The sequence below is a fragment of the Bos indicus x Bos taurus genome, chromosome 7 (genome assembly GCF_003369695.1).
Source record: "Bos indicus x Bos taurus breed Angus x Brahman F1 hybrid chromosome 7, Bos_hybrid_MaternalHap_v2.0, whole genome shotgun sequence".
NCBI classification, from domain to species: Eukaryota; Metazoa; Chordata; class Mammalia; order Artiodactyla; family Bovidae; genus Bos; species Bos indicus x Bos taurus.
This window is the reverse complement of record NC_040082.1, coordinates 20,440,406-20,466,500: the sequence shown is the minus strand read 5'-3', so window position 1 is coordinate 20,466,500 and position 26,095 is coordinate 20,440,406. Positions and strand designations below refer to the sequence as shown.

The 26,095-nt window shown below is 37.9% G+C and overlaps 1 protein-coding gene across 4 annotated transcripts in view; it reads left to right on the top strand.

The window, feature by feature from the left end:
- The window catches only part of ADGRV1 (adhesion G protein-coupled receptor V1), a 541,641-nt gene that overhangs the window by 62,768 nt on the left and 452,778 nt on the right, over window positions 1-26,095 (top strand). For all 4 annotated transcript variants that reach the window (XM_027545616.1, XM_027545615.1, XM_027545617.1 and 1 more), the window contains exons 17-22: window positions 487-753; window positions 7,971-8,097; window positions 8,798-9,015; window positions 9,517-10,260; window positions 12,751-13,124; window positions 24,193-24,369. In XM_027545616.1, coding sequence (XP_027401417.1) covers window positions 487-753; window positions 7,971-8,097; window positions 8,798-9,015; window positions 9,517-10,260; window positions 12,751-13,124; window positions 24,193-24,369 — 1,907 coding nt within the window. The remainder of the gene's footprint in view (window positions 1-486; window positions 754-7,970; window positions 8,098-8,797; window positions 9,016-9,516; window positions 10,261-12,750; window positions 13,125-24,192; window positions 24,370-26,095) is intronic.

The following is a 26,095-nucleotide window of genomic DNA, read 5'->3' as shown; positions in this document are numbered from 1 at the left end:
TAAATCATTTTTTGCAGGCTGTTCAATTTGCAACTGTAGAACTCGTAAACCTCTTGAATTTTATCGATTTATGTTTTAACCTTCAGTTAACATGTACTTAATGAATTAGTCCTGTGTTCAGTCTTCTATTAACCCTGTAGAAGATGTGGAAGGTATCTGGGCCTATTTTCAAAAAAAAATTTATGGTCCAAGTTTAGAAATGAATTCTATGAAACAGTAAGCAGAGGATTCCAGATAGTATACAGTTTACTGACAAATTGGGAGTTGCAGACAATGGATTTTGTAGGAATCAAGGCAAGAGGAAAGCCACTGACTCAGAGTAATTAGAGGAGACCTCATGCAGGCATTGGAATCACAGCTGTCTTTCAGCAAAGACTCAGTGGAGGGCATTTCTTGTGGTGGGCAGGGAGAAATGTGCAATCTGATAATATGTAGATGGAATCAGAAAAGCTCACACGTTCCTTCTTTTCTTTGTGAATATTTTAGAGCCTCGTGTAGTGAGGGTTCGGGAAGGTGAGACTGCTGACTTTAAAGTTCTCAGAAATGGATCTGTTGATGTTCCCTGCACCGTCCAATATGCTACCATGGATGGGGAGGCTACTGCCAGAGAGGGAGACTTTGTTCCCATTGAAAAAGGAGAAATGCTCGTTTTTGCAGTTGGAAGTAGAGAGCAGAACATATCTGTATTCATTACGGAAGATGATATCCCAGAAACAGATGAGCCCTTTTATATAATCCTCTTTAACTCAACAGGTAAATAAATTATATTTATGGCAGAGTGTTGTTTCAATTCTTTTACAAGATGGCATTAAGTACTTCACTGTCACCTGTGAATGTTCAAGAGCAAAATTGTTTCACTGATTTCTTGAGAGAAGGGGTAAAAGAATACATGTGTTGAAACTTTGTGTACCTGGTATACGCTATGTCATTATTTTTAATCTTTTTTCACAAATAGCACACACAGAAAATTATGTTATTATATGAGGAATTGAAATCTTCTAGCTGAAACTACCCGAAGTCTTTCCTAGTCACTCAAGGACTTAGGGCGTTATTATCCTGTAGACTTTTCCCTCCACCAGGGCACCGGGCATAGTGGTTGGGAAGCTGTATTCTGCAGGTGACTGAGCCCACCTGACTGATAATTCTCTGTAGCCATAATCACAGTGTGTGACAGTTTGCAAGGGGGAAAGATAGACTTTTCCCTCTTCTCTATACTGTAACTGAAGCAGAATGTTTTGCCCCTATCTTTAGTAAATTAGAGGGGCTATAGCTTCTTTTGGTAATTGTTTTATTCTTTTAAGAGTGCACAGAGCTATTTTTTCCTTAATCTTTTCTGGTAAGTTGAAGACATGATACTCTATCACCCCTAATTATGCAAGTGTGTTTTTTCATATATATAAGACATTTTCCTACATAACCACAATATAACCATTAAAAGCAGGAGATTAATACAATCATTGCCTCAGACCCCATTCAGATTTCTCCAGTTTTCCCTTAGTGTCCTTTTGAGCGAAATGATCCTTTCCCAGATCATGCATTGCGTTTAATTGCTGTGTGTCTTTAATCTCTTCAGTCTGAAATACTCCGTCTTTCCTTGGCTTACGTGACCTTTATAGTATGGAAAATTACAGGGCAGTTATTTTGTCAAATGTCCTTCATTTTGGTTGGTTTGATGTTCCTCATTATTAGGTTCAGGTTTTGCATCCTTGGCAGGAATTGCGTAGAAGAATTCTGTGTTCCCATCACATCCCTTCTGTTGGCACAGATTTCTATTTTGTCCCTTTACTACCAGGTCTATTTTGACCACAATTTAGGTGGTGATTGCCAGGCTTCTCTACTGTACTTTTTGTTCCTTTGTTTTTAATACAAATTTTGTGGGAGAAGTACTTTAGAACTACATAACTGTCCTGTTACTCATCAAACTTTAAATTTTTTCATTGACATTTATTTATCAGTATGGGCTTATGATTTCTATTTAATGCAGTGGGTTATATTTCACTATGATTGTTTATTTTGAAGATCAGATTATCCCAGGTTTGGCTAGGGGTGGTCTGTTAAAATGACTTTCTTGTCTTTTTGACATGTTCCTATTATTCTTTGAGCATTTTCTTACTTCCTGGCACAGCAAGCTGTTCCATACTCATCTGGTACTTTTCCTGTCAAAACCCTGAAATCAGTCATTTGTTTCAAGAAGCCCTGACTCCTTTCAGTGCAGAATGCTGTTTAGAAACCAGAACCTCAATACTAGGTGTGGGAATTGCTTCTTACGCTATTCTCCTCCTAGGCCCACTTTCAGAGACAGGGAATGCATGTATGTCTGTATGCATTTGTGTACTGGGTGAGCTGACAAGTTTGTTTAGGTTTTTCTGTAAAGTTACGGAAAAACATGAATGAACTTTTTGACTGTCCCTATATATATATTTGTCGTTGTTGTGTAGTCGCTAAGTTGTGTTTGACTCTTTGCGACCCCATGGACTGTAGCCTGCCAGACTCCTCTGTCCAAGAGATTTCCCAGGCAAGAATACTGGAGTGGGTTGCCACTTCCTTCTTCAGGGGAGCTTCCTGACCCAGGGATCGAACCCATGTCTTCTGCCTTGGCGGTGGATTCTTTGCCTTGGAGCCTCCAGGAAAGCCCCTCAATATATACACACATACATTAACATCTGTAGTTCTGTACCCAGCTGTATATATTGAAGGCCATTGTATCTAGTATCACAGGGCTTGTTCTAGTTTTCTCTGTTTTCCTATTTATCCCTCTGTCCTCTGGTGATGAGAAATCCAGCTCCCTTTATCGTTATTTTTTTAATTAATTAATTATTATAATTGGAGGCTAATTACAATATTTGGTGGTTTTGCCATACGTTGACATGACTCAGCCACTGGTGTACATGTGTCCCCCTGTCCTGAACCCCTTTCCCACCTCCCTCCCCATCCCATCCCTCTGAGTTGGCCCAGTACACTGGCTTTGAGTGCCCTGTTTCATGCATCAAACTTGGACTGGTGATCTTTTTCACATATGGTAATATACATGTTTCAGTGCTATTCTCTCAAATCATCCCACCCTCACCTTCTCCCACAGAGTCCAAAAGACTGTTCTTTATATCTGTGTCTCTTTTGCTGTCTCACATATAGAGTTGTTGTTACCATCTTTCTGAATTCCATATATATGCGTTAATATACTGTATTGGTGTTTTTCTTTCTGACTTACTTCACTCTGTATGATAGACTCCAGTTTCACCCACTTCATTAGAATTGACTCAAATGCATTTTTAATAGTTGAGTGATATTCCATTGTGTATATGTACCACAACTTTCTTATCCATTCATCTGCTGATGGACATCTAGGTTGCTTCCATGTCCTGGCTATTGTAAACAGTGCTGTAATGCACATTGGGGTACATGTGTCTCTTTCAATTCTGCTTTCCTCGGTGTGTATGCCCAGCAGTGGGATTGCTGGGTCGTATGGCAGTTCTATCTCCAGTTTTTTAAGGAATCTCCACACTGTTCTCCATAGTGGCTGTACTAGTTTGCATTCCCTCCAACAGTGTAAGAGGGTTCCCTTTTCTCCACACCCTCTCCAGCATTTATTGTTTGTAGACTTTTTGATAGCAGCCATTCTGACCAGCGTGAGATGGTACCTCATTGTGGTTTTGATTTGCATTTCTCTGATAATGAGTGAGGTTGAGCATCTTTTCATGTGTTTGTTAGCCGTGTGTATGTCTTCTTTGGAGAAATGTCTGTTTAGTTCTTTAGCCATTTTTTTGATTGGGTCATTTATTTTTCTGGTACTGAGCTACATGAGCTGCTTGTATATTTTTGAGATTCATTCTTTGTCAGTTGCTTCATTTGATATTATTTTCTCCCATTCTGAAGGCTGTCTTTTCACCTTGCTTATAGTTTCCTTCATTGTGGAAAAGCTTTTAAGTTTAATTAGGTCCCATTTGTTTATTTTTGCTTTTGTGTCCATTACTCTGGAAGGTGGGTCATAGAGGATCCTGCTGTGATTAATGTCAGAGTGTTCTGCCTGTGTTTTCTTCTAGGAGTTTTATAGTTTCTGGTCTTATATTAGATCTTTAATCCATTATGAGTTTATTTTTGTATATGGTGTTAGAAAGTGTTCTAGTTTCATTTTTTACAGGTAGTTGACCACTTGTTAAAGAGATTGTCCAGCACCACTTGTTAAAGACATTATCTTTTCTTCCTTGTATATTTTTGCCTCCTTTGTCAAAGATAGGTATCCATAGGTGTGTGGGTTTATCTCTGGGCTTTCTATTTTGTTCTACTGATCTATATTTCCGTATTTGTGCGAGTACCATACTGTCTTGATGACTGTAGCTTTGTAGTATAGCCTGAAGTCAGGCAGGTTGATTCCTCCAGTTCCATTCTTCTTTCTTAAGATTGCTTTGGCTATTTGAATTTTTTTGTGTTTCCATACAAATTGTGAAATTATTTGTTCTAGTTCTGTGAAAAATACCGTTGGTATCTTGATAGGGATTGTATTGAATCTATAGATTGCTTTGGGTAGTATACTCAAAGTATACTTTCACTATATTTATATGTATATGAATATATACATATATATTTATATGTATAAATATATTTCACATATATTTATATATGGTAGTATATTTTCACTATATTGATACTTCCTATCCATGAACATGGTATATTTCTCCATCTATTTGTGTCGTCTTTGATTTCTTTCATCAGTGTTTTATAGTTTTCTACATATAGGTCTTTTGTTTCTTTAGGTAAATTTATTCCTAAGTATTTTATTTTCATTGCAATGGTATGGGATTGTTTTCTTAATTTCTCTTTCTGTTTTCTCATTGTTAGTGTATAGGAATGCAAGGGGTTTCTGTGTATTAATATCCTGCAACCTTACTATATTCATTGATTAGCTCTAGTAATTTTATGGTGGAGTCTTTAGGGTTTTCTATGTAGAGGATCATGTCATCTGCAAACAGTGAGAGTTTTACTTGTTCTTTTCCAATCTGGATTCCTTTTATTTCTTTTTCTTTTCTGATTGCTGTGGCTAAAACTTCCAAAATTATGTTGAATAGTAGTGGTGAGAGTGGGCACCCTTGTTTTGTTCCTGACTTTAGGGAAAATGCTTTCAATTTTTCACCATTGAGGATAATGTTTGCTGTGGGTTTATCACATATGGCTTTTATTATGTTGAGGTGTGTTCCTTCTGTGCCTGCTTTATGGAGATTTTTTTTTTAATCATAAATGGGTGTTGAATTTTGTTAGGCTTTCTCTGCATCTATTGAGATGATCATATTGTTTTTATCTTTCGATTTGTTAATGTGTATCACACTATTGCTTTGTGAATATTGAAGAATCCTTGCCTCCCTGGGATAAAGCCCATTTGGTCATATTGCATGATCTTTTTAATATGTTGTTGGATTCTGTTTGCTAGAATTTTGTTGAGGATTTTTGCATCTGTGTTCATCAGTGATACTGGCCTGTTCAGTTCAGTTCAGTTCAGTCACTCAGTCGTGTCCGACTCTTTGCGACCCCATGAATCGCAGCACGCCAGGCCTCCCTGTCCATCACCAACTCCCGGAGTTCACTCAGACTCACGTCCATTGAGTCAGTGATGCCATCCAGCCATCTCATCCTCTGTCGTCCCCTTCTCCTCCTGGCTCCAATCCCTCCCAGCATCAGAGACTTTTCCAAGGAGCCAACTCTTCGCATGAGGTGGCCATAGTACTGGAATTTCAGCTTTAGCATCATTCCTTCCAAAGAAATCCCAGGGATGGTCTCCTTCAGAATGGACTGATTGGATCTCCTTGAAGTCCAAGGGACTCTCAAGAGTCTTCTCCAACACTACACTTCAAAATCATCAATTCTTCGGCACTGAGCTTTCTTCACAGTCCAACTCTCACATCCATACATGACCGCTGAAAAAACCATAGCCTTGACTAGATGGACCTTTGTTGGCAAAGTAATGTCTCTGCTTTTGAATATGCTATCTAGGTTGGTCATAACTTTCCTTCCAAGGAGTAAATGTCTTTTAATTTCATGGCTGCAGTCACCATCTGCAGTCATTTTGGAGCCCCCCAAAATAAAAGTGTGCCACTGTTTCCCCATCTATTTCCCATGAAGTGATGGGACGAGATGTCATGATCTTCGTTTTCTGAATGTTGAGCTTTAAGCCAACTTTTTCACTCTCCTCTTTCACTTTCATCAAGAGGCTTTTTAGTTCCTCTTCACTTTCTGCCATAAGGGTGGTGTCATCTGCATATCTGAGGTTATTGATATTTCTCCCGGCAATCTTGATTCCAGCTTGTGCTTCTTCCAGCCCAGTGTTTCTCATGATATACTTATGTGTAACCACTTTCCATTGCTTTGTTTACCTCCTTGCTAAAACAAGATGGCCTTTCTTACTACACTTGGGTTCTCACTTGCTGCTCCAGGCCAACCCTCTTCCATCATGTGGATGTCCTCCCACTCCACTCAGACTCCAGCATCGAGCACCAAGATTTTCTCTGTTGGAGGTGTCCTTCTTCCCCTGAGCAAGCTCTAACCTTGGGCTGGGTTCCTGTGGTGCCCTGTCCCTTACCCTCTGTGTGCATGTGTGCCTCATGCCTCTTACATGCAAATACTCAGAAAGAAGATGGTGAAAAAATAGAGATTGCTTAATTTTTGTTTGTGCTGTTTGTCATTCTCCTGATTCCTTTGACTCTCTCTTTTGTGTCTTCCTGTTTCCCTTCATTTCCATTATTTGCTATACCACCAATTTCCAATATTTGCTGTGACATATTGTATCACAAATGTGCATGAAAGCAGAACCCTACCAAAATTAGGCTTGCTTGTTTTAGATTTTATGATATATTTTAAGTTATTCTATTACTCTGTAACATTAGGATATTTTATATAACTTACTGTCTGTCTTTTTTATTTCCTCCTTTTTTCATTGGCTAATTATCTAGTATGGTTAAGTACAGCTGTATATGTATATAAATTACGTATAATGGGCTGGTTTGCCACACATGTCCGTTTCTCTAAGTTTAGTTTTAGGTGTTGTCCTCATCTAATTTTCAAAGTTTTAATTGTATCCGTTCAGTAAACTTTCATAAATACCGGTGACTGAGCCTCCACCCTGCTGGGAGATGAAGTTGATGAAGAAGCATTTGTCCAAGGACTTACAATGAATTGTGTGTGTACGTGTGTGAGTGTGTGTGTCAGTATGTATGTGTTAGTATAATGTGATAATCACTATGTTAGATTGACAAAGTGTGAAGTGGTGTAGGAATACAGCAGAGATGCACTTAACTTGGGAATTCAAGGAAAAATTCCCAAAAAGAGTTGTTGCTTGAGCTGGGTCTCGAGGAGTGATGAAAGGTGAATAAAGATGAAGACGACTTTGGTTACAGAGGTGACAGCTGCAGTGGAGAGTAAAAGCTATGAACCTCAAGGGACTGGTGAGAAGACACGTAATTTATTGGCTGTTACAGTGTTAACAGGCTGTGGAAAGAATTGGAGTAGAAAAAAATCATGTTCAACATCATAAAGATTGCTTTGTTCTGTGTATGAACAGATCAAACTCTGCTATGTGAAGGCAGAGATCGAAGTACTTAAGCCAGTGATTCTAATTAATGTATCTTATAGGATAATCCTTTAATTCATTATTTTTTTACGAAATGAATCTACCTCAACATTTAGAAATTTGATAAAGCTATATTTTAAATTTCTGATTAAACTATTGAAGTGATATGCCTATTATAAAAATATCATGTATGTTTTTCAATAAAGTAGTTCTTCTGTAATTAAACATTTCCCCGGAGACAAGTCATACTAAACTTATTTAGGCATCTCTTTCTCTCATTTATTTATGACCTTCAATGAGTAAATTCCTCCTGGAATTTGAACCTTATTACAAGATGTTTCTTAGTTTAAAAATACAAATTTAACAGTAAGTTAAGTACTTTTTTGTTATTTTGACTCCTCCATTTTTAATTTAGGTGATACGGTTGTATATCCATATGCAATAGCTACAGTGATAATTGAAGCTAATGACGACCCAAATGGTATTTTTGCTTTGGAGCCCATAGACAAAGCAGTTGAAGAAGGAAAGACTAATTCATTTTGGTAAGCATGTTTACATAAGGCAAATTGAAAGTTGAATAAAGTAAAATAAAATCTTTACATATGCAAAAATTTGAAACATAGTTAATCTTTCAAAATTTAAAAATATGCCTATGAATGGAATAATTTCAGAGCTGGTTGTCTGATTAAATCATAAACTTCTTTATGCTGTTTTCACTTGTTAAAAAAACTCTTGACACTTTAGATGGTAAGAGAAATTATTCTTTTTACCCTCCTTAACCCCAACTTTTGTTCCTCATCAGAACACAGAGACTTGAATTATCCATGGTCTTCTGGACTTCTTCTTTCAAGTGATATGTACCTACCCTTGCCCTGGGCTTTGCTTTTGAAGAACTTTTGTCAATTCTCATCTGAATATTTTTGATTGAATTTGTCTTAGAATTTATCTAAGAATTTATCTATTCTAGATAGAATTTTATCTATTAGAATTTATCTATTAGTTTGGATCTGTTAGTTATGATTTTTAAGCATTCTTTTCTTTATTATTTAAGGTTCTACTTCATTTGTCCTTTTCCATGAGATTCTTCATGGTTGCTCAGTAAGAACTGGCTGGCTGGTTTATATTAAAGATGATAAACAGACAAAGTGTATTTATGAGATAATACAGAAAGTTCTCAGTAGAGTTGGATTTGCCACTTCCACATTCTTCATAAGAAATAATTTTCTGTACTTTGTTTTATAGGATTTTGAGGCACCGGGGACACTTCGGCAATGTTTCCGTGGCTTGGCAGCTCTTTCAGAATGATTCTGCTTTGCAACCTGGACAAGAGTTCTATGAAACTTCAGGGACTGTTAACTTTTTGGATGGAGAAGGAGCCAAACCAATAATTCTCCATGCTTTTCCAGACAAAATTCCTGAATTCAACGAGTTTTATATTTTAAAGCTTGTAAACATTTCAGGTGCAGTGTTTTCCCATCTATTTTATTTTACCACTGAAGTTTAATATTTTATGCTGAAATAGCTAGAGCTAGGTAGAAAATGCACCTAATGAAGTTTTATGGATGGAAACTTATTTCCATTCTCAAACTTGTAAATAAAATTTTTTCCTCACACCAAATAGAGTATCTCAAACAAAACAGTAATAGGTAATAGGAAGTACAGATTCATGGTAGCTTAAAAAGCTTGGCCTTTGTACCTTAATTTAAATAATAATGTCCCCATCAATTTTGGTTTTAAGCATGAGAATTAAGTCTTTCTATTTAATATCCTCTTTTCAGCTGGTTGTTAATGAAATTATAGTGAATACCTTGAACATGTGGTGAAAGCTGTATGGTGACACCATGTTCATTGATCAACAAGTAAAGTACTTAATGAGAAGTTTGGTAAACAAATTCCTTTTGCCTTCACTTTATACTGGAAAGTGTTTTCAATTCTGAGTTTTCATTCTGATTTCATTACAGGTGGGTCCCCAGGTCCTGGGGGCCAGCTGGCAGCAACCAACCTCCAGGTGACAGTAATGATTCCATTCAATGATGATCCCTTTGGAGTTTTCATCTTGGATCCGGAGTGCCTAGAGAGAGAAGTGGCAGAAGATGTCCTCTCGGAAGACGCTATGTCTTATATCACCAACTTTACCGTTCTGAGACAGCAGGGTGTCTTTGGTGATGTACGAGTAGGCTGGGAAATATTGTCTAGTGAATTCACTGCTGGTTTGCCTCCGGTGACAGATTTTTTGCTGGCTGGAATTTTTCCCAGCTCCGTGCATTTGCAGCCACACATGAGGCGTCACCACAGTGGGACAGATGCATTGTACTTCAGTGGACTAGAGGGTGCATTTGGAACTGTTAATCCAAAATACCATCCCTCGAGGAACAACTCAATTGCCAACTTCACATTTTCAGCTTGGGTAATGCCCAATCCCAATACGAATGGATTTGTTATAGCAAAGGATGATGGTAATGGAGGCATCTACTATGGGGTAAAAATTCACACAAATGAATCCCACGTGACACTTTCCCTCCATTACAAAACTCTGGGTTCCAATGCTACATATGTTGCCAAGACCACTGTCATGAAATATTTGGAAGAAAATGTTTGGCTGCATCTTCTAATTGTCCTGGATGATGGTATAATTGAATTCTACCTTGATGGAAATGCAATGCCCAGAGGAATCAAGAGTCTGAAAGGAGAGGCCATTACTGATGGTGAGTGTCATCTCCACAATTAGGACCCTGAATTTTGAGTTTTGAAAAATTTTGACTTCTTAAAAGCCTCGCAGGTATTTCTGGGAAGAGGGGAGGAGAGGGTGAGATGTATGGAGAGAGTAACATGGAAACTTATGTTACCGTATGTGAAATAGGTAGCTAATGGGAATTTGCTGTATGTCTCAGGAAACTCAAACAGGGGCTCTGTATCAACCTAGAGGGGTGGGGTAGGGAGAGAGAGGGGAGGGAGGTTCAAAAGAGAGGGAATATATGTATACCTGTGGCTGATTCATGTTGGTGTTTGACAGAAAACAACAAAATTCTGTAAAGTGATTTTCCTTAAATCAAAAAAAAAAAAAAAAAGGCCTAGCTAGTATTTAAAAATCTGCTTGGTGTTTGGTTTATAATTTCTTTAAATAAAACTGTGTGTCTACCAAGACCATAAGTTTTGTGCTGGGTACTGTAGAAATGAATTGGGCAGAGACTCCACCTTTGAAGGTAGCTGAAATAGGCTCTGGGAGAAAGGTATGCAAACAGATCACTCTAACACATGGTAAGAAGAAAGAAAAAAAATTACCAAGTAGAAAGAAACATTTATTCCTCCTGTGGTCGTAGGAGAGTTGGGCATGATATTCCAGATAGAGAAAAGAACAAAGGTATGGAAATGTGAAATAGAATATTGAATCTGGGGAAACTGCTACCAGCTCAGTATTTCTGGAAGTAGAGTATGCTGGAGATACGATTAAAGAGGAGTCAAAAGAAACTTATATTAAGCAATCTAGCAATTACAGAGGTTTCAAGTAACAGGCTTTAAAGTGGTGAATTCTGTGGTGTGCTTTATAGAGAGGATTTTTGTTGTCTTTAAGCTGGACCACAGTATGCTGTTTCCTTGAGAAACACACTTGTGTGCATGTTTCTTCCCAAACATCACTTATCTCTATTATAATCACAATTCCCTCCCAGCCCCTCTATCCTGTGATTTGGTTCTGTTTTTTTTTTTTTTTCCCAATGGGAAAATAGAACAGAGCTTGTATGATATCTTAACAGATTATCTTTCCTTCTGAAACCTCCTGCATTAGCTATCTGGTTGTATTTTTTCTTTCCTAGTAGAAAAGAAGATGGGCAAAAGAAAACATATACACACTGCTGATTTCAACCTCAAGAACTATGCTTACAGTGCTCTGTGGCATTAAATTTTGTCGTTTGATTGTGAATATAGACATGTTTGTTAACATTGATTTTTTTGGGTCATCGCATGGTGGTAGAATGAGAATGGGAAAGACGGGAAAGTAAGACCTGGTGTTTCTTTTCTCTGTGTAGCTTGCTGCAAGGAACTTACATTGTTGATGTAATTTGTAACTTAAAGTGGAGAAAGTGTGTATATATATATTTAGGTTATGAATGAAATGCAGGGTATTATATGTTTATTATAAAATATATAAAAGTACACATAAGTGTACAGATACATGAATTTTTTAAAATTTTTAAATTAATCAGTTTCAGCACTCCATATAACCAGTCCCCACATCAAGATATTTTTTTCCAGAAACCCTCTCATTTTCTCTTTGCTAGTCATTGACTCACCACCATGCCCAGCAGCTACCATTGCCATTTCTAAGAGCCTAACATTAGTTTTTAAAATTTATGTAAATAGGATTGAGCAGTGTGTACACTTGAGTGTCTGAGGTATGTCCAATGGTGTGTGTGAAGTTCATCTATATTTTTGTCTGTTGTAGACATTTCACTGTTTCAGTCAGTCCAGAACCACTGGAGAAGGCATGGAGGCAATCCCAAATCACTGCCAAACTCTCATCTTCCATAAATATTTTAGTTGAGTTATTAGAGGGAATAAGTAAAGAAATAAGAATTGTTGAATTCTTGAAAGGGTTTATTATTGCTACGTAGTAATGTAGTTAAGCTGCATGTTGTTATTATCATGAAAAAGTCCCCGAGACTCATATAATTGTAGTTCCTAGAAAGGGATATTTCTTTTTCTGCATTTATTGCATTGATTGTTTGGGTAAAAAGTTATATTTAGTCCATAAGAATTTCTTTTGCTGAATTCTCACAACTTTAACTCAAGATAACTTTTTAACAGACCAAGAGTTGAAGTTCTCAAAGAACAGTAATACTAAAGTTTTAAAATTGTGACTGAGTTGAATCATTCCATTCTTAGATGTGCAAGGAAATTTTTAAATTTCCTGGAAGAAATGTCTGTCTTAATATATGCACATACATTTGTATATACACATACATACACATGTACAACATATCCTTTGGTACAAAATGTCTTAAATCCCAGTGATTCCTGATTCATTTTTCATTATAATATTGACAGAAAATAGCCTTTATTTGTGTTCTAGTTATGCAAAAGCTTTGCTTAGCTAATAAGACCTTTTAATAAAATCATTTCACTTTCTGAATCACACTTGTCATTTAGGACAGTACAGTTGTGGTTATTGTAGCATTTAAACCCATTTCTAATTTCAGGTCCAGGAACGTTGAGAATTGGGGCTGGAGTGAATGGCAACGACAGATTTACAGGCCTGATGCAGGATGTGAGATCCTATGAGCGGAAATTGACCCTTGAAGAAATTTATGAACTTCACGCCATGCCAGCCAAGAGTGATTTGCATCCTGTTTCTGGATATCTGGAATTCAGAGAGGGAGAAACTAACAAATCATTCATTATTTCTGCAAGAGATGACAATGAAGAGGAAGGAGAAGAATTATTCATTCTTAAGCTAGTTTCTGTATATGGAGGAGCTCGCCTTTCCGAAGAGAATACTACAGCAAGATTGGTAATACAAAAAAGTGACAATGCCAATGGCTTGTTTGGTTTCACAGGAGCCTGTATACCCGAGGTAAGTAGTGAGCTTGGTGAATTTCAGAGTGAAAAAGTTCATCACGTGGATTTGTTTGGGAGTGGACTCTCTTTCATTTGGTAAGGTGGCTTGAGTGTTGACACTAGACCCAGAAGTATGCTATAGACAGTGGTGAAAATGTAAATTATAAGGTCTTTGCTCTTGTAAGTTCACAGTTTGAATCAGAAAATTAATGAGGAGAGAGAAGTAATAATAAGGTAGCAAGTGCAGCTTTAGCAATTATCTTTAGAGTTAATGCCTTTCACAGAATGTATAATTGTACTCCACATGGAATTTACTTTCTGGTTACCAGGTAAGTAAATGAAATAATATATATTGAAAGCATCTGTGAATAATTGAAATTTTATTAAAGTATATATTTTAATATTTTTCCCCCCACATGCGAAATATTCTTAGGTAGTTACAACGTTCTTCCATGCTGGGTGTAAATGCCTTTCTTATCACCCTCTTGGCCAGCTTAATTCATTAGGCAGTTTTACCATCCTTATCAGCCCTTTCCAAGCATTCAGAGATTCGTAATCATCTTGGTTTCCTGCTCAGTAACGTGAGATCGCGTGAAACTGCCTCACAGGTGTTGTGTGTGACAGCAACAGCTCAGTGTCCGTGAAAGGATGCCAGCGAACAAGAGAGGCGTTCCCTTTGCAAGTTGATTCTTCTAGGTTTACAGGGGTACATACATAAATTGAAGCAATTAACAAAAATTTGAAGGGTAGAACTTGAAAAAATATCTAGGTCACAGGCCTCATCTGTAGCTCAGATTGGGGTTACTGGCTCCCTGGAGTGTTTTATTGCCCCTCCTACTCTTTGGTGACAGTCGTAAGAGATCTTCAATACGTGCTCTTTTTTACACCAGCAATAGAATATCCTAGACAGGGAGGACAAATGTCCTCCTATGATTTAAAAGAGAAATGTATTTATCTTTAATGATAGTACTTTTAGATGCTTAGTCATCAAAGAACTTTACATGTTAAGTTTTTTGTTCAACTTTCTGACAATTCCTAATGTACTGCAACAAATATTACTCTCTTCATTTAGTAGAGTTAGAAATGGCTGGTTAGAGACCTTAGAAAATAACTAACCCTAGTTGAATTAAATGAGATAGGATCAAATAACAGATTCAAAGCCTGGCAGTTACTAGCATTTTAATAAATATTAATTTTTCTCCTCCTTTTTTTGCTCCTAAGAGGCAATGGGAAGAACTGGAATTTGAACTTATGTCTTGTGAATTCTAACCTTCTGTCTTTCCCCCTTGTATCTTCAATATCATCTTTATTTTTAAAAAGACAAAGGGACTTCCATCAGGTTGTGAGGACCATTCTGGCACCATGTAAGATTAGTTTACCTTCATATCTCTTCAGGACCTGGCACCTGCCTCTGACTTCTCGTGTTAATCTCCTCTTCGGTCAACATGTTTCGGTCAGACTTGCCTTCTTTTAGTTCCAGTCTCAGGGTCTCAGCACTTTCTAGCCTTTCTGTCTGGAACATTCTAATTCCAGATCCGCAGAATTAATCATTCGAGTCTCAGCTCCAAAGACATCTCAGTGAAGACTTTTTGATTTAAAGTAATCCTCCCACTTCTCCCAGCTGGTCAGTCTCCATCCCTTCACCTAATTTTACTTGTTTCATAGCACTGATCACACTTTTCAATTCCTTATATTATTTATAAGCCTACTTATACACTGGCTTTCCCTTTTTCCCACAAAGGGGAAAGAGCTCTGAGTGTGACAAGGTTCATTACTATATCTCTGAGACCCAGGTTTGATCCCTGGGTCAGGAAGATCCCCTGGAGAAGGAAATGGCAACCCTCTCCAGTATTCTTGCCTGGAAAATCCCACGGACGGAGGAGCCTGGTAGGCTACAGTCCATGGGGTCGCAAAGAGTCGGACATGACCGAGTGACTTCACTTCTTCTAGCTTTCTGGGCCATTAAACTCAATACTAAGTTTTCAGTGTTGGCTTGTCTCACAGTTTCCCCTGATAGATTGTCTTGGTGTTGTTTTAGTTGCACCTAGATATGTACCTTTGTTCCAAGATATTTCAGAATTTGAACAGGGTCAGTCAAGAGGAGCCTGGTAGGCTGCAGTCCATTGGGTCACTAAGGGTCGGACATGACTGAGCGACTTCGCTTTCACTTTTCACTTTCATGCATTGGAGAAGGAAATGGCAACCCACTCCAGTGTTCTTGCCTGGAGAATCCCAGGGACAGGGGAGCCTGGTGGGCTGCTGTCTATGGGGTCGCACAGAATCAGACATGACTGAAGCGACTTAGCAGCAGCAGCAGCAGTCAAGCTTTGATTGCAGAATAGAACTTCCTTACGTGAGCCACAACACCTGTAGTTGTAAAATCTCTGGAAAGAAAAGGAAAACATGACTGATTATCCTGTAAGTCCACATGAGAGAAAAATAGCATATACATCTGTGTTGGGAAAAAGTTTAGATGGTTAATACAGGAAAAGTGTTGTGTCTTAAATAGCAGATTCTGCAATTTGATCGTCAGGAAGATTACAGAATTTTCATGCCTGAAAATGTTAAGAAGTATAAAACTCCTACTTTCATCTTGGAGGGATTTGAAGACAGGGTGATGTGAAATATTTTTGTTGTGATGACTGTCATCAGTATTTATTGATTGCTTACTGAAATTGGTCTCAGAGTGTAGTCCAAGTCCAAGGACCGTTATGGGTTCTTGACTTCTTTTAGGAGTTCCACAAAGATCAAATCTAATTTTATAAAAAACTACGATGTCTTTTTCATTTTATTGACAATTGACATTTGCACTGCAAAAGCAGTGGTTGCCAAAACTGCTAGATGCCAGTGCCTTTGTATGAATCCAGGCAGCAGAACCTGACTGTACTAGTTGTCATTTCTGTTTATTACCACACACCTGTAGTTCAAGAGGTGAAAATCTCACTTGAGTATACTTGATGAAGGAGTACAAAACATTCATTTGATAAAATTTCAACCCTTAAATACTCACCTTTTTAACACTGTGTATCATAGGTGGTGCTAGTGGTAAAGAACCCGCCAGTCAATGCTGGAGACATCAGAGATGCGGGTTTGATCCCTGGGTGGGGAAGATCCCCTGGAGGAGGGCACAGCACCCACTCCAGAATTCTTGCCTGGAGAATCCTGTGGACAGAGGAGCCTCGTGGGCTACTGTCCATAGGGTCGCAAAGAGTCGGGCATGACTGAAGTGACTTAGCACATGCACGAATCACAAAATGAGAAGCACAGATAAAGCGCTTCTCTGCGTTAACAAAACATGGTAATTGTGGAAGGTGTGTGGATAGAGTCATCAGCTGAACTAGCTGCCCTTTTTGCGGAACAGCATTTTTCCTTGAAAAAGTGACCAGTAAAGTTTGGTTATTCAGATTTGGGCGCCTGGCAGACATTTATGGAGACAAATGAAGTGAGCCAGTGACTACCAGGAAAGCAACTGATAGTATTTATTACCAGTGGTAAAAACTTGAGCTTTCAAACAAAAATTAAGAGTTGTTGAAACATCTTACAAACTAAAGTGAGCTTGACTGTTTTCCAATACTTAAAGACTTTTTGGTTAAGATTGAAAGTGATATTAGCTTATTTTGATAGTGATTAGCTTTTATTGATAGTGATTTGCTTATTTTGTGTAGTGAAATGCATCAATATTTGGAAGATCTGTGTAACTAGGTGAACCAATATTTTCCAGATAGTCAATGTGTATTGCTACAAATATAATAACAGAGTTTAAATTTTATGGTTACTTGCTTCATTTTCAAATGTAAAAACCATTTTCATTTCTGTAGATTCTTCTCCATTGTGTTGTTGCAGTGACATTGAAAAGTTTACTTTTTCCTATCCCTTCAAAAATGCTGAAGTCAATAGAGATCCTTAAAGACTTCTGTCTGAGTTATGTTACGCTTTTAAATTTTTCATAGATTCACATGACATAAAGTAATATTAAGGTTAAAGTGAAAACATAATCAGATCTGAAACAGGTAGTGAAAGTATATAGAATATGACGTAGTCTGCTAGTTGGCATCTTGAAAGAGATGACATTACTTTATGATATGTTTCCTCCTAACCAGGTACAGTGTGTTCTGGCAAATAGCAGATACTTAATAAATTTAATTGAAAGAATGAACAAACTTGTACGTAGTTTAGTGCCCTGGTGGGGTATGCCAAGTAGTTCTTTTTATTCCAAGAGAGCCCTATACTGAACAGGTGACTGATTTTTGTTTGACTGTTGCCTAGTAACCATGTTCTCATGTTCCCTTCCTGTATTTTGCTATTCTTTGTACTTTTCAGTGTTATTTTCTCTCCACCTTCTTTTCCCACTATTTTTGTATGTCCTGAAAGCTTATATGCTCCATAATGATAAAGTTTCCTTTCCTAATGATTCATAGAAATTGCAGGTCTTATTGGTTTACTTTTACAGCCAATATTTGGATTATGTTTTATATTTTTGGTTTGTTTGTCTTTAAGCATTTATTTTTTTAAAGACTCATTTATTGATTTATTTTTGGCTGCACTGGGTTGTCGTGGCTTTGCTCTGGCTTTCTCCAATTGTAGAGCAGGGGCTACTCTTTGTTGCAGAGCACAGAATCTAGGCACATGTGAGGGCTTAGCTGCCCCATGGCATGTAGGATCCTCCCTGATCAGGGATCAAACCTGTGTCCCCTGCATTGGCAGGCAGATTCTTAACTGCTAGACCACCAAGGAAGGCCCTGGGTTATGTTTTATATATTTAAACTTGTGGCTTAAGAATAAAGTTAGAGATAATTTTGAGAGGATCTTTGTAAAAAGAGAATATTATTTGACTTGGACTGTGTTCGCTTTTGCGTGCCTGCCATCTGTTATGTGAATAGATTCCTTTAGATAAAAGTGATGCTGATATAATCTGATGTCACACATCATCACCCAAGCATGAAACGAACTAAAAAATTAATTGAATGTGTAATTGTTTAGCTTTACTCTTCTGTTTCAGTAGAGAAATCCAATTCATGGCTTACAGTGTATTATTTTTTCTAAAAAATGTATTTCTAAAACTCTGCTCACTGTTAACCTTTATAATTACTTTTCTGATGATCTGAAGATATGACGAATTCCTGACTCAGTAGAGGAAACAGTAGTGGCTGCTATTGCTTCTTGTGAAAAACTGAGTGATGGTGGTTCTGACGTTTATTGCTTGATGTTATGCCCTTTCATATACTATCCTGAACATTTGCTTGTTTTATGATTATAAAGTCAATTAGATGAATATTTTAATAGTAGAGAAAAATCTTTTAATTACTTATTCTCTGTCTTAATCCCCTTCTGGTATTACTGATTTCATCATCTCGTCTGCTACTTCCCAAAGTGCTGTGCATTGTGCATGGATGGTCTTGGATGGAAATATCTCATGCATTTTACTCGACACCCGTCCTGAATCAAGACCCCATTTCTGAGTCAGAATCTCTGGCATGGGATGGGAGGGGAGGTAAAAAGCTGAATTTAAAAAGTCTTTTAAAGTGGAAAATACACATACAAAAAATATGATATGGCACTCCAGTTACCTCTCACCTAGTTTTAACATTTATCAGCCTTTTGTCAGTCTTGTCTTTTTCTAAGCTGGCAGAATTAATTTTAAAAGCAAATGTCAGGCATTATGTCATTTCTCTGTAAATTTATAAGTTTGTAAGGTAGATTTTTTACCAAACATCCTATGTGATTTTTTTTTATGGGTGCTTGACACTTGAAACTTCTTCCTTAATTAAAACTTTAAAATTTGCTTTATTGTATAAATTATTAAGTTATTAAAATTTCTATGAAATTTTGATATATAGCATACATCTGCACACACTGTATTGAATATGGATAGTCTTTTTTGCCTTTCTTTTTAAAACTGAAAATAATAGGTGATAGATTTTAATGAAATAGACAACTTTTCCCCATGTGATTCTTGCAGACGAAAAGCTTAGTGCTGTATTCTGCCTGGCTATTTGTCATTGATTTGGTAAAAAGCTATAAGGAAACATCATACTCCCCAGTGTATCTTTGGATCTATTTAATCTATGTCTTGGACTTTGCTGGTGGCTCAAATGGTAAAGGATCTGTCTGCAATGTGAGAGACCTGGGTTGGGAAGATCCCCTGGAGGAGGGCATGGCAACCCACTCCAGTATTCTTATCTGGAGAATCCCCATGGACAGAGGAGCCTGCTGGGGTACAATCCATGGGGCTGCATGTAAGGAGAAGAAATGTAAGGGTTTTTTTCTTAGCATTTAACTGTATTATTGGGACCATGTAAAGCACTTGTTTAACTTCCACCAAAACCCATGAGACTTTGTGATCTTCATTCTAAGAAGAGATCACTGAGACTGAGGACGCTTGGTAAATGACAGAGTGAAACAGTCAACCAGGACTGAGTGACTGCAAAGTCGTGCTGTTTCCAGCACACACGTGTTTGTGTACCATTTGGCTCTGAGGAGCATGCTGATGTTGCTGTCTAAATTAGGTACTGTGTTAAACACCTGTGTCTGTCTGTCGTTTCTTCCCTCCAGCCTCTGAGGCTTGGAGAGCCCCACGTTCTGAATACTTAGTTCTCACATAACATGATTGATGGGTTCCTAAAAATCACCACACTATGGCAAATCACATAATGAAAAACACAGAACTTAGGGGAAAGATGGGTTAGGAGAACACGAACCCCCAAATTGGTCAGTAGTAGAGAAATTGAAATGTAGGGACCTAGTAAAGAATAAGTTTACATAATTTTTTAAGTCTTAAATATGCTTATCAAGTATGGCATGTATACCTTACAAAAAAAGTTTGTTTGTAAAAGTGGGGAAAGTGCAGTTAAGTGATGGAAGGAGGGTTATTTGAAGTCAGAGGGAAAGGTGTCACATTAGATGCAGATAAGTGGCTGCTAACACACATGCTGAGCGGAGGCAGCAGGTAGGTGTGCGTGCCCATGTAGCTTGTCTCTGGTGGTGCAGTTTTCTGTGTTTGCTATGTTTCTAACGGATGAAGTTTTACATAAATAAGTGTGGACTCCATGTTATGTTTAGAATGCTTCCTGATATGTCACTTGCATTGGGACACTCGTTTCAAAACCAGGGTTACTGCAGGGCTGATTGTACTTGGCTCTGTTCTATCTAGGTTTACTTCTCTATTGTCTCATCCAGTCTTTACACACCATTTATGTCATGACATTAAAATATACCATTTGTATATGGCCTTGAAATACCACTTTTTAAACTGAACTGTAGTTGATTGATAATACTATGTTAGTTTCAGACGTACGGCAAAGAGATTCAATTACAATGAATCAGATTCTTTTCCACTATGGGTTCTTAAAAGATATTGAATATAGTTTCCTGTTCAGTTGTTCAGTCGTGTCCAACTCTTTGTGACCTCAAGAACCACAGCATGCCAGGCCTCCCTGTCCATCACCAACTCCCAGAGTTTACCCGAACTCATGTCCATTGAGTTGGTAATATGATCCTATCATCTCATTCTCTGTCGTCCCCTTCTCCTCCTGCCTTCAATCTTTCCCAGCATCAGGGTCTTTTCCAGTGAGTCAGCTCTTCGCATCAGGTGGCCAAAGTATTGGCATTTCAGCTTCAACATCAGTCCTTCCAATGAACACCCAGGACTGATCTCCTTTAGGGTGCACTGGTTGGATTGCCTTGAAGTCCAAGGGACTCTCAAGAGTCTTCTCCAACACCACAGTTCAAAAGCATCAATTCTTCGGTGCTCAGCTTTCTTTATAGTCCAACTCTCACATCCATATATGACTACTGGAAAAACCATAGCCTTGACTAGACGGACCTTTGTTGACAAAGTAATGCCTCTCTGCTTTTTAATATGCTGTCTGGGTTGGTCATAACTTTCCTTCCAAGGAGTAAGTGTCTTTTAATTTCATGGCTGCAGTCACCATCTGCAGTGATTTTGGAGCCCCCAAAAATAAAGTCTGACACTGTTTCCACTGTTTCCCCATCTATTTCCCATGAAGTGGTGGGACCGGATGCCATGATCTTCATTTTCTGAATGTTGAGCTTTAAGCCAACTTTTTCACTCTCCTCTTTCACTTTCATCAAGAGGCTTTTGAGTTCCTCTTCACTTTCTGCCATAAGGGTGGTGTCATCTGCATATCTGAGGTTATTGATATTTCTCCCGGCAATCTTGATTCCAGCTTGTGCTTCTTCCAGCCTAGCGTTTCTCATGATGTATTCTGCATATAAGTTAAATAAGCAGGGTGACAATATACAGCCTTGACGTACTCCTTTTCCTATTTGGAACCAGTCTGTTGTTCCATGCCCAGTTCCAACTGTTGCTTCCTGACTTGCATACAAATTTCTCAAGAGGCAGGTCAGGTGGTCTGGTATCCCCATCTCTTTCAGAATTTTCCACAGTTTATTGTGATCCACACAGTCAAAGGCTTTGGCATAGTCAGTAAAGCAGAAATAGATGTTTTTTCTGGAACTCTCTTGCCTTTTCGATGATCCAGCAGATGTTGGCAATTTGATCTCTGGTTCCTCTTCCTTTTCTAAAACCAGCTTGAGCATCTGGAAGTTCACGGTTCACATACAGTGAAGCCTGGCTTGGAGACTTTTGAGCATTACTTTACTAGCGTGTGAGATGAGTGCAATTGTGTGGTAGTTTGAGCATTCTTTGGCATTGACTTGCTTTGGGATTGGAATGAAAACTGACCTTTTCCAGTCCTATGGCCACTACTGAGTTTTCCAAATTTGCTGCATATTGAGGTGCAGCGCTTTCACAGCATAATCTTTCAGGATTTGAAATAGCTCAAGTGGAATCCCATCGCCTCCACTAGCTTTGTTCATAGTGATGCTTCCTAAGGCCCACTTGACTTCACATTCCAGGATGTCTGGCTCTAGGTGAGTGATCACAGCATCGTGATCATCTGGATCGTGAAGCTCTTTTTCATAGAGTTCTTCTGTGTATTCTTGCCACCTCTTCTTAGTATCTTCTGCTTCTGTTAGGTCCATACCCTTTCTGTCCTTTATTGAGCCCATCTTTGCATGAAGTAGTTCCCTGTGCTATACAGTAAATCCTTGTTGTTTATTTTATATATGGTGTATGTATCTGTTTTCCCATACTCCTAATTTATTCTTATGCCCTTTCCCCTTGGGTAACCATAAGTGTTCTGTGTCTGTGAATCTATTTCTGGCTTGTTTTTCTTCCCAGCTCCACACAGCTTGTGGAATCTTAGTTCCTTGACCAGGGATTGAATCTGGGTCCGTGGTAGTAAAAGCCTGATTCTTAACCACTGGACCACCAGGGAGTTCCCTGTTTCTATTTTATAAATAAGTTTATTTGTTTTATTTTTTAGATTCCACATACGAGTGATAACATACGATATTTATCTTTCTCTGACTTGCTTCACTTAGTATGATAATCTCTAGGTCTGTCCATGTTGCAAATGGCAGTATTTCATTCTTTTTTATGGCTAATATTCCATTGTCTGTGTATGTACAACATCACCTGAAGCAGTGGGCCTGGTGTAACAGTGGAATGTCCTGTTGAAAACTCAGCCAAAGTACCAGCTCAGGGACAACATCTTGAAGGGTTGCGTGCTGTCCTCCAGGATCGAGTATGTGTACCCAGTGGCTGATAATTATTTCTGTGTCTCCAGAGATTAGACACATAAGCATAGGAAGCAAGAGGTAGTAGTAGGACTGAATCTCCATCACCTCCTGCTCCCATGTTTTAGGCTCCACTGGATTAGAAGTTCTGGTTGCACCTGGAGATAGAATATGTCCATCAGGAAACAGATTACAGGCCGTTTCTGAACAACTATATGGTCATTTTGGACTTCTTCTGCTAGTGGATGAACAGGCAAATCTTGTCTCCCATGAGGCAGTAGGGCTGTTGATGCTCAGTGAAACTCATCGGGTTTACTGGAACAACAACTGGTGTTTCCATGCTCCTTGATAACTGACTGTTGCCTGTTAGCAGACAAATTTCAAGTCTGTTTTCTTCAGCTCTGATGTTAGCACCAAAATAGCTGTATTTAATGTTGATCAGAGGTGCTTAAGATTGATATGAAAAATTTTTAAATGACATTATATATTAAGATTTATAGTTTGAGCTTTGTTCAGTTTTAGTTCTTTTTTTTAATGAGTTGTGTATTTGATACTATAAAAATAGAATTGGGAGAACAAGAATATGAAGATAAGATATTCCAATATCCTACTCCACGTAATTGCTAAACATTATCTTAAAAGTAAAGTGAAGTGAAGTGGAGTTGCTCAGTCATGTCCGACTCTTTGCTACCCCATGGACTGTAGCCTACCAGGCTCCTCCGTCCCTGGGATTCTCCAGGCAGGAATACTGGAGTGGGTTGCCATTTCCTTCCCCAGGAGATCTTCCCAACCCAGGGATCGAACCTGGGTCTCCCGTATTGCAGGCAGACGCTTTACCATCTGAGCCACCATGGAAGTAAAAAAATGCACACACGTGTATGTAAACACACATATATGTATTTATGTCAGAAATAGCAAAAATATATTAATCATGGTATCAGTGCCCTCCTGTACCTGACTGTTGTCTCTCCACCAGGAATTTGTCAAGGTTCTCACTGGATACTTTGTATCACCTCCAAATGATTTCACCAAATACTCTTGAATTTTTCTTATGTTTATGCCTAAAAAGTTCTCCCTGATGTCATGTTCCACTCTCTACCCATAACTTCAGTGCTGAACTCATCATAAAATCATGAGTTTGTTTTCCTCTTTAGACTTACCTACAAAAAGGATTGTGCTTTAAAAAAAAAAAAAAAACTAGCACAGTGCCAGACCTGAGAGGTTTCAATGAATGAATTACGTGGTATAGCTAATTATTGCTGTTTTGCGTTTATTTATCCTTTTAAAGGAATGAACCGAGAAACCAATGATTGTAAATACTTTTTAGCAATCAGAGATATATCTGGAAGAATATAGAGGCCTCCTTACAGATGTAGAAAGTTATAGAACAACGTTTATGGTGAAAGAATTTCATGAACGCATTTGTAATTTTATCACTGATTTGAATCGGTGTATACTTACAAAGAGTTTATGTTCAATTTCAGATTGCAGAGGAGGGATCCACCATTTCATGTGTAGTGGAGCGGACCAGAGGAGCCCTGGATTATGTGCATGTTTTTTACACTATCTCACAGATCGAATCTGATGGTGTTAATTACCTTGTTGATGATTTTGCTAATGCTAGCGGAAGTATCACGTTCCTTCCTTGGCAGAGATCAGAGGTAAACCCTACCTTCTTTCTTTCTTTGAAAACCTCTTGGGAAGCTTCTCCTTATCCATTTGTTGTGTAATTTATTTTTAGCGTCCTGCTTTTTAAGCAATTTAGAATATTTAGGTGATTAGGTATATCTCATGATCTAAAATATTTTGTATTTATTTCTGCAAAAGAAACATTAAGAATGTTGAATAATGTGTGTTATAGTTTTGTCACTGTTTAGTCGCCAAGTTGAGTCTGACTTGTGATTCCGTGGACTGTAGCCCACACACTCCTCTGTCCAAAGGATTTCGCAGGCAAGAATACTGGAGTGGGTTTCCTCCATTTCCTTCTCCAGGGGATCTTCCTGACCCAGGATCAAATCTGCCTCTCCTGCATTGGCACTCTTTACCACTGAGCCACCAGTTATAGTTTTACCTATTGTTTAATCTACACATAATAAAAATGGTATAGCATGAAGGTTTATCATTACATGTTTTTTGTTATTACCAATACAGTGAGAAACTGCAAAATTCTTAATACTTAAAAATTCAATACTATTAAGAATTCGGTCAGTCAGCCAAGAGGAATTCTTTTGACTGTAATCTCATTTTATTTTTAAATTTGGAAAAATAGGCAATTTTTCTTTGTTTTGAAAGTATAAGATCACCAGTTTTACCAAAAACTTGCTGTGAACCAGAGTCTGATTTCTGAATATATACTTCAGAAATAAGTGACACTTATAAGTGAAATCAAAGTGAGACCTTCTCCTGTATCAAAAATTTTCTCACATTCTTTTAGTCTTGTATGTTGGGATATTTGTATCAGCATAATTTTTCACTAGAAATATAGATAGCTTATAGGTCATCAGTGATAAATAGCATAAATATTTAAGACTTGTAAATGTAATCTTTGAAGAAATTTTTAAGGGACTTAGGCGTTGACTGGATGAAAAAGATAAAATTAGGGCAAACTTGAAATATTCTTAAGATTTAAAGAGTTAAAGCTCAAGAAGAATGGCCAAATATCTATACTTTGGGGAAAGAAGGAAAAATGTTAAAAGTTCCCCAAAAGCAGTCTAAGGAGAGAGCAATGATAAATATTTTTAAATGAGGACTATGAGGACACTAGTAAGTTTTCATGGGGCTGAAATAATTCAATTTAAAGGACTATTATTGGATTTTTTTTTTCATTTCTCTCCTGGATTTGAAATACTCAAATCAAATAATAGCAGTATGTGGTGATTTTTTAATGTTCCTCCTTGGAAAACAGAGTTGATCCTTACATTTTTCTACTGGAAAATTTACCAACTATGAAATAAAGGTGTAACTGGGAACCACTGTTTTATAAAGTGGGTTCACATGTATTTTGAAAGAGATAAGAGTTAATAAATAAGATTTTGGTTAGGTAAATAGTCATATATGCTGCTGTCAAGATTTATTTAAAGTAATTTCTTCAATCATTTTGAAAGTTCTTTGAAAAGTAAATTGACCTTTACAGCAGCAGTAATAGCACTGAGTAAAGGTGTCGGTTTTTAGCCCCATGCCTGCTGAATCTGCAGCAGCCTCTCAGTATTACCATGCCAGAGACTGGATCCTGGGGTGTCTGCTGATGCTCTCTGACTGTGCTTTCCAGCACAGACAGCAGTAGTTTTGCTGTTGCTTTCTAGGTGTCTGAGGGAGTGTGTTTAATTAAATATACTTAAATTGCATCCAGAAATCTAGCTGCCAGAGAGTCTAAAAGTGTGTGTTTGT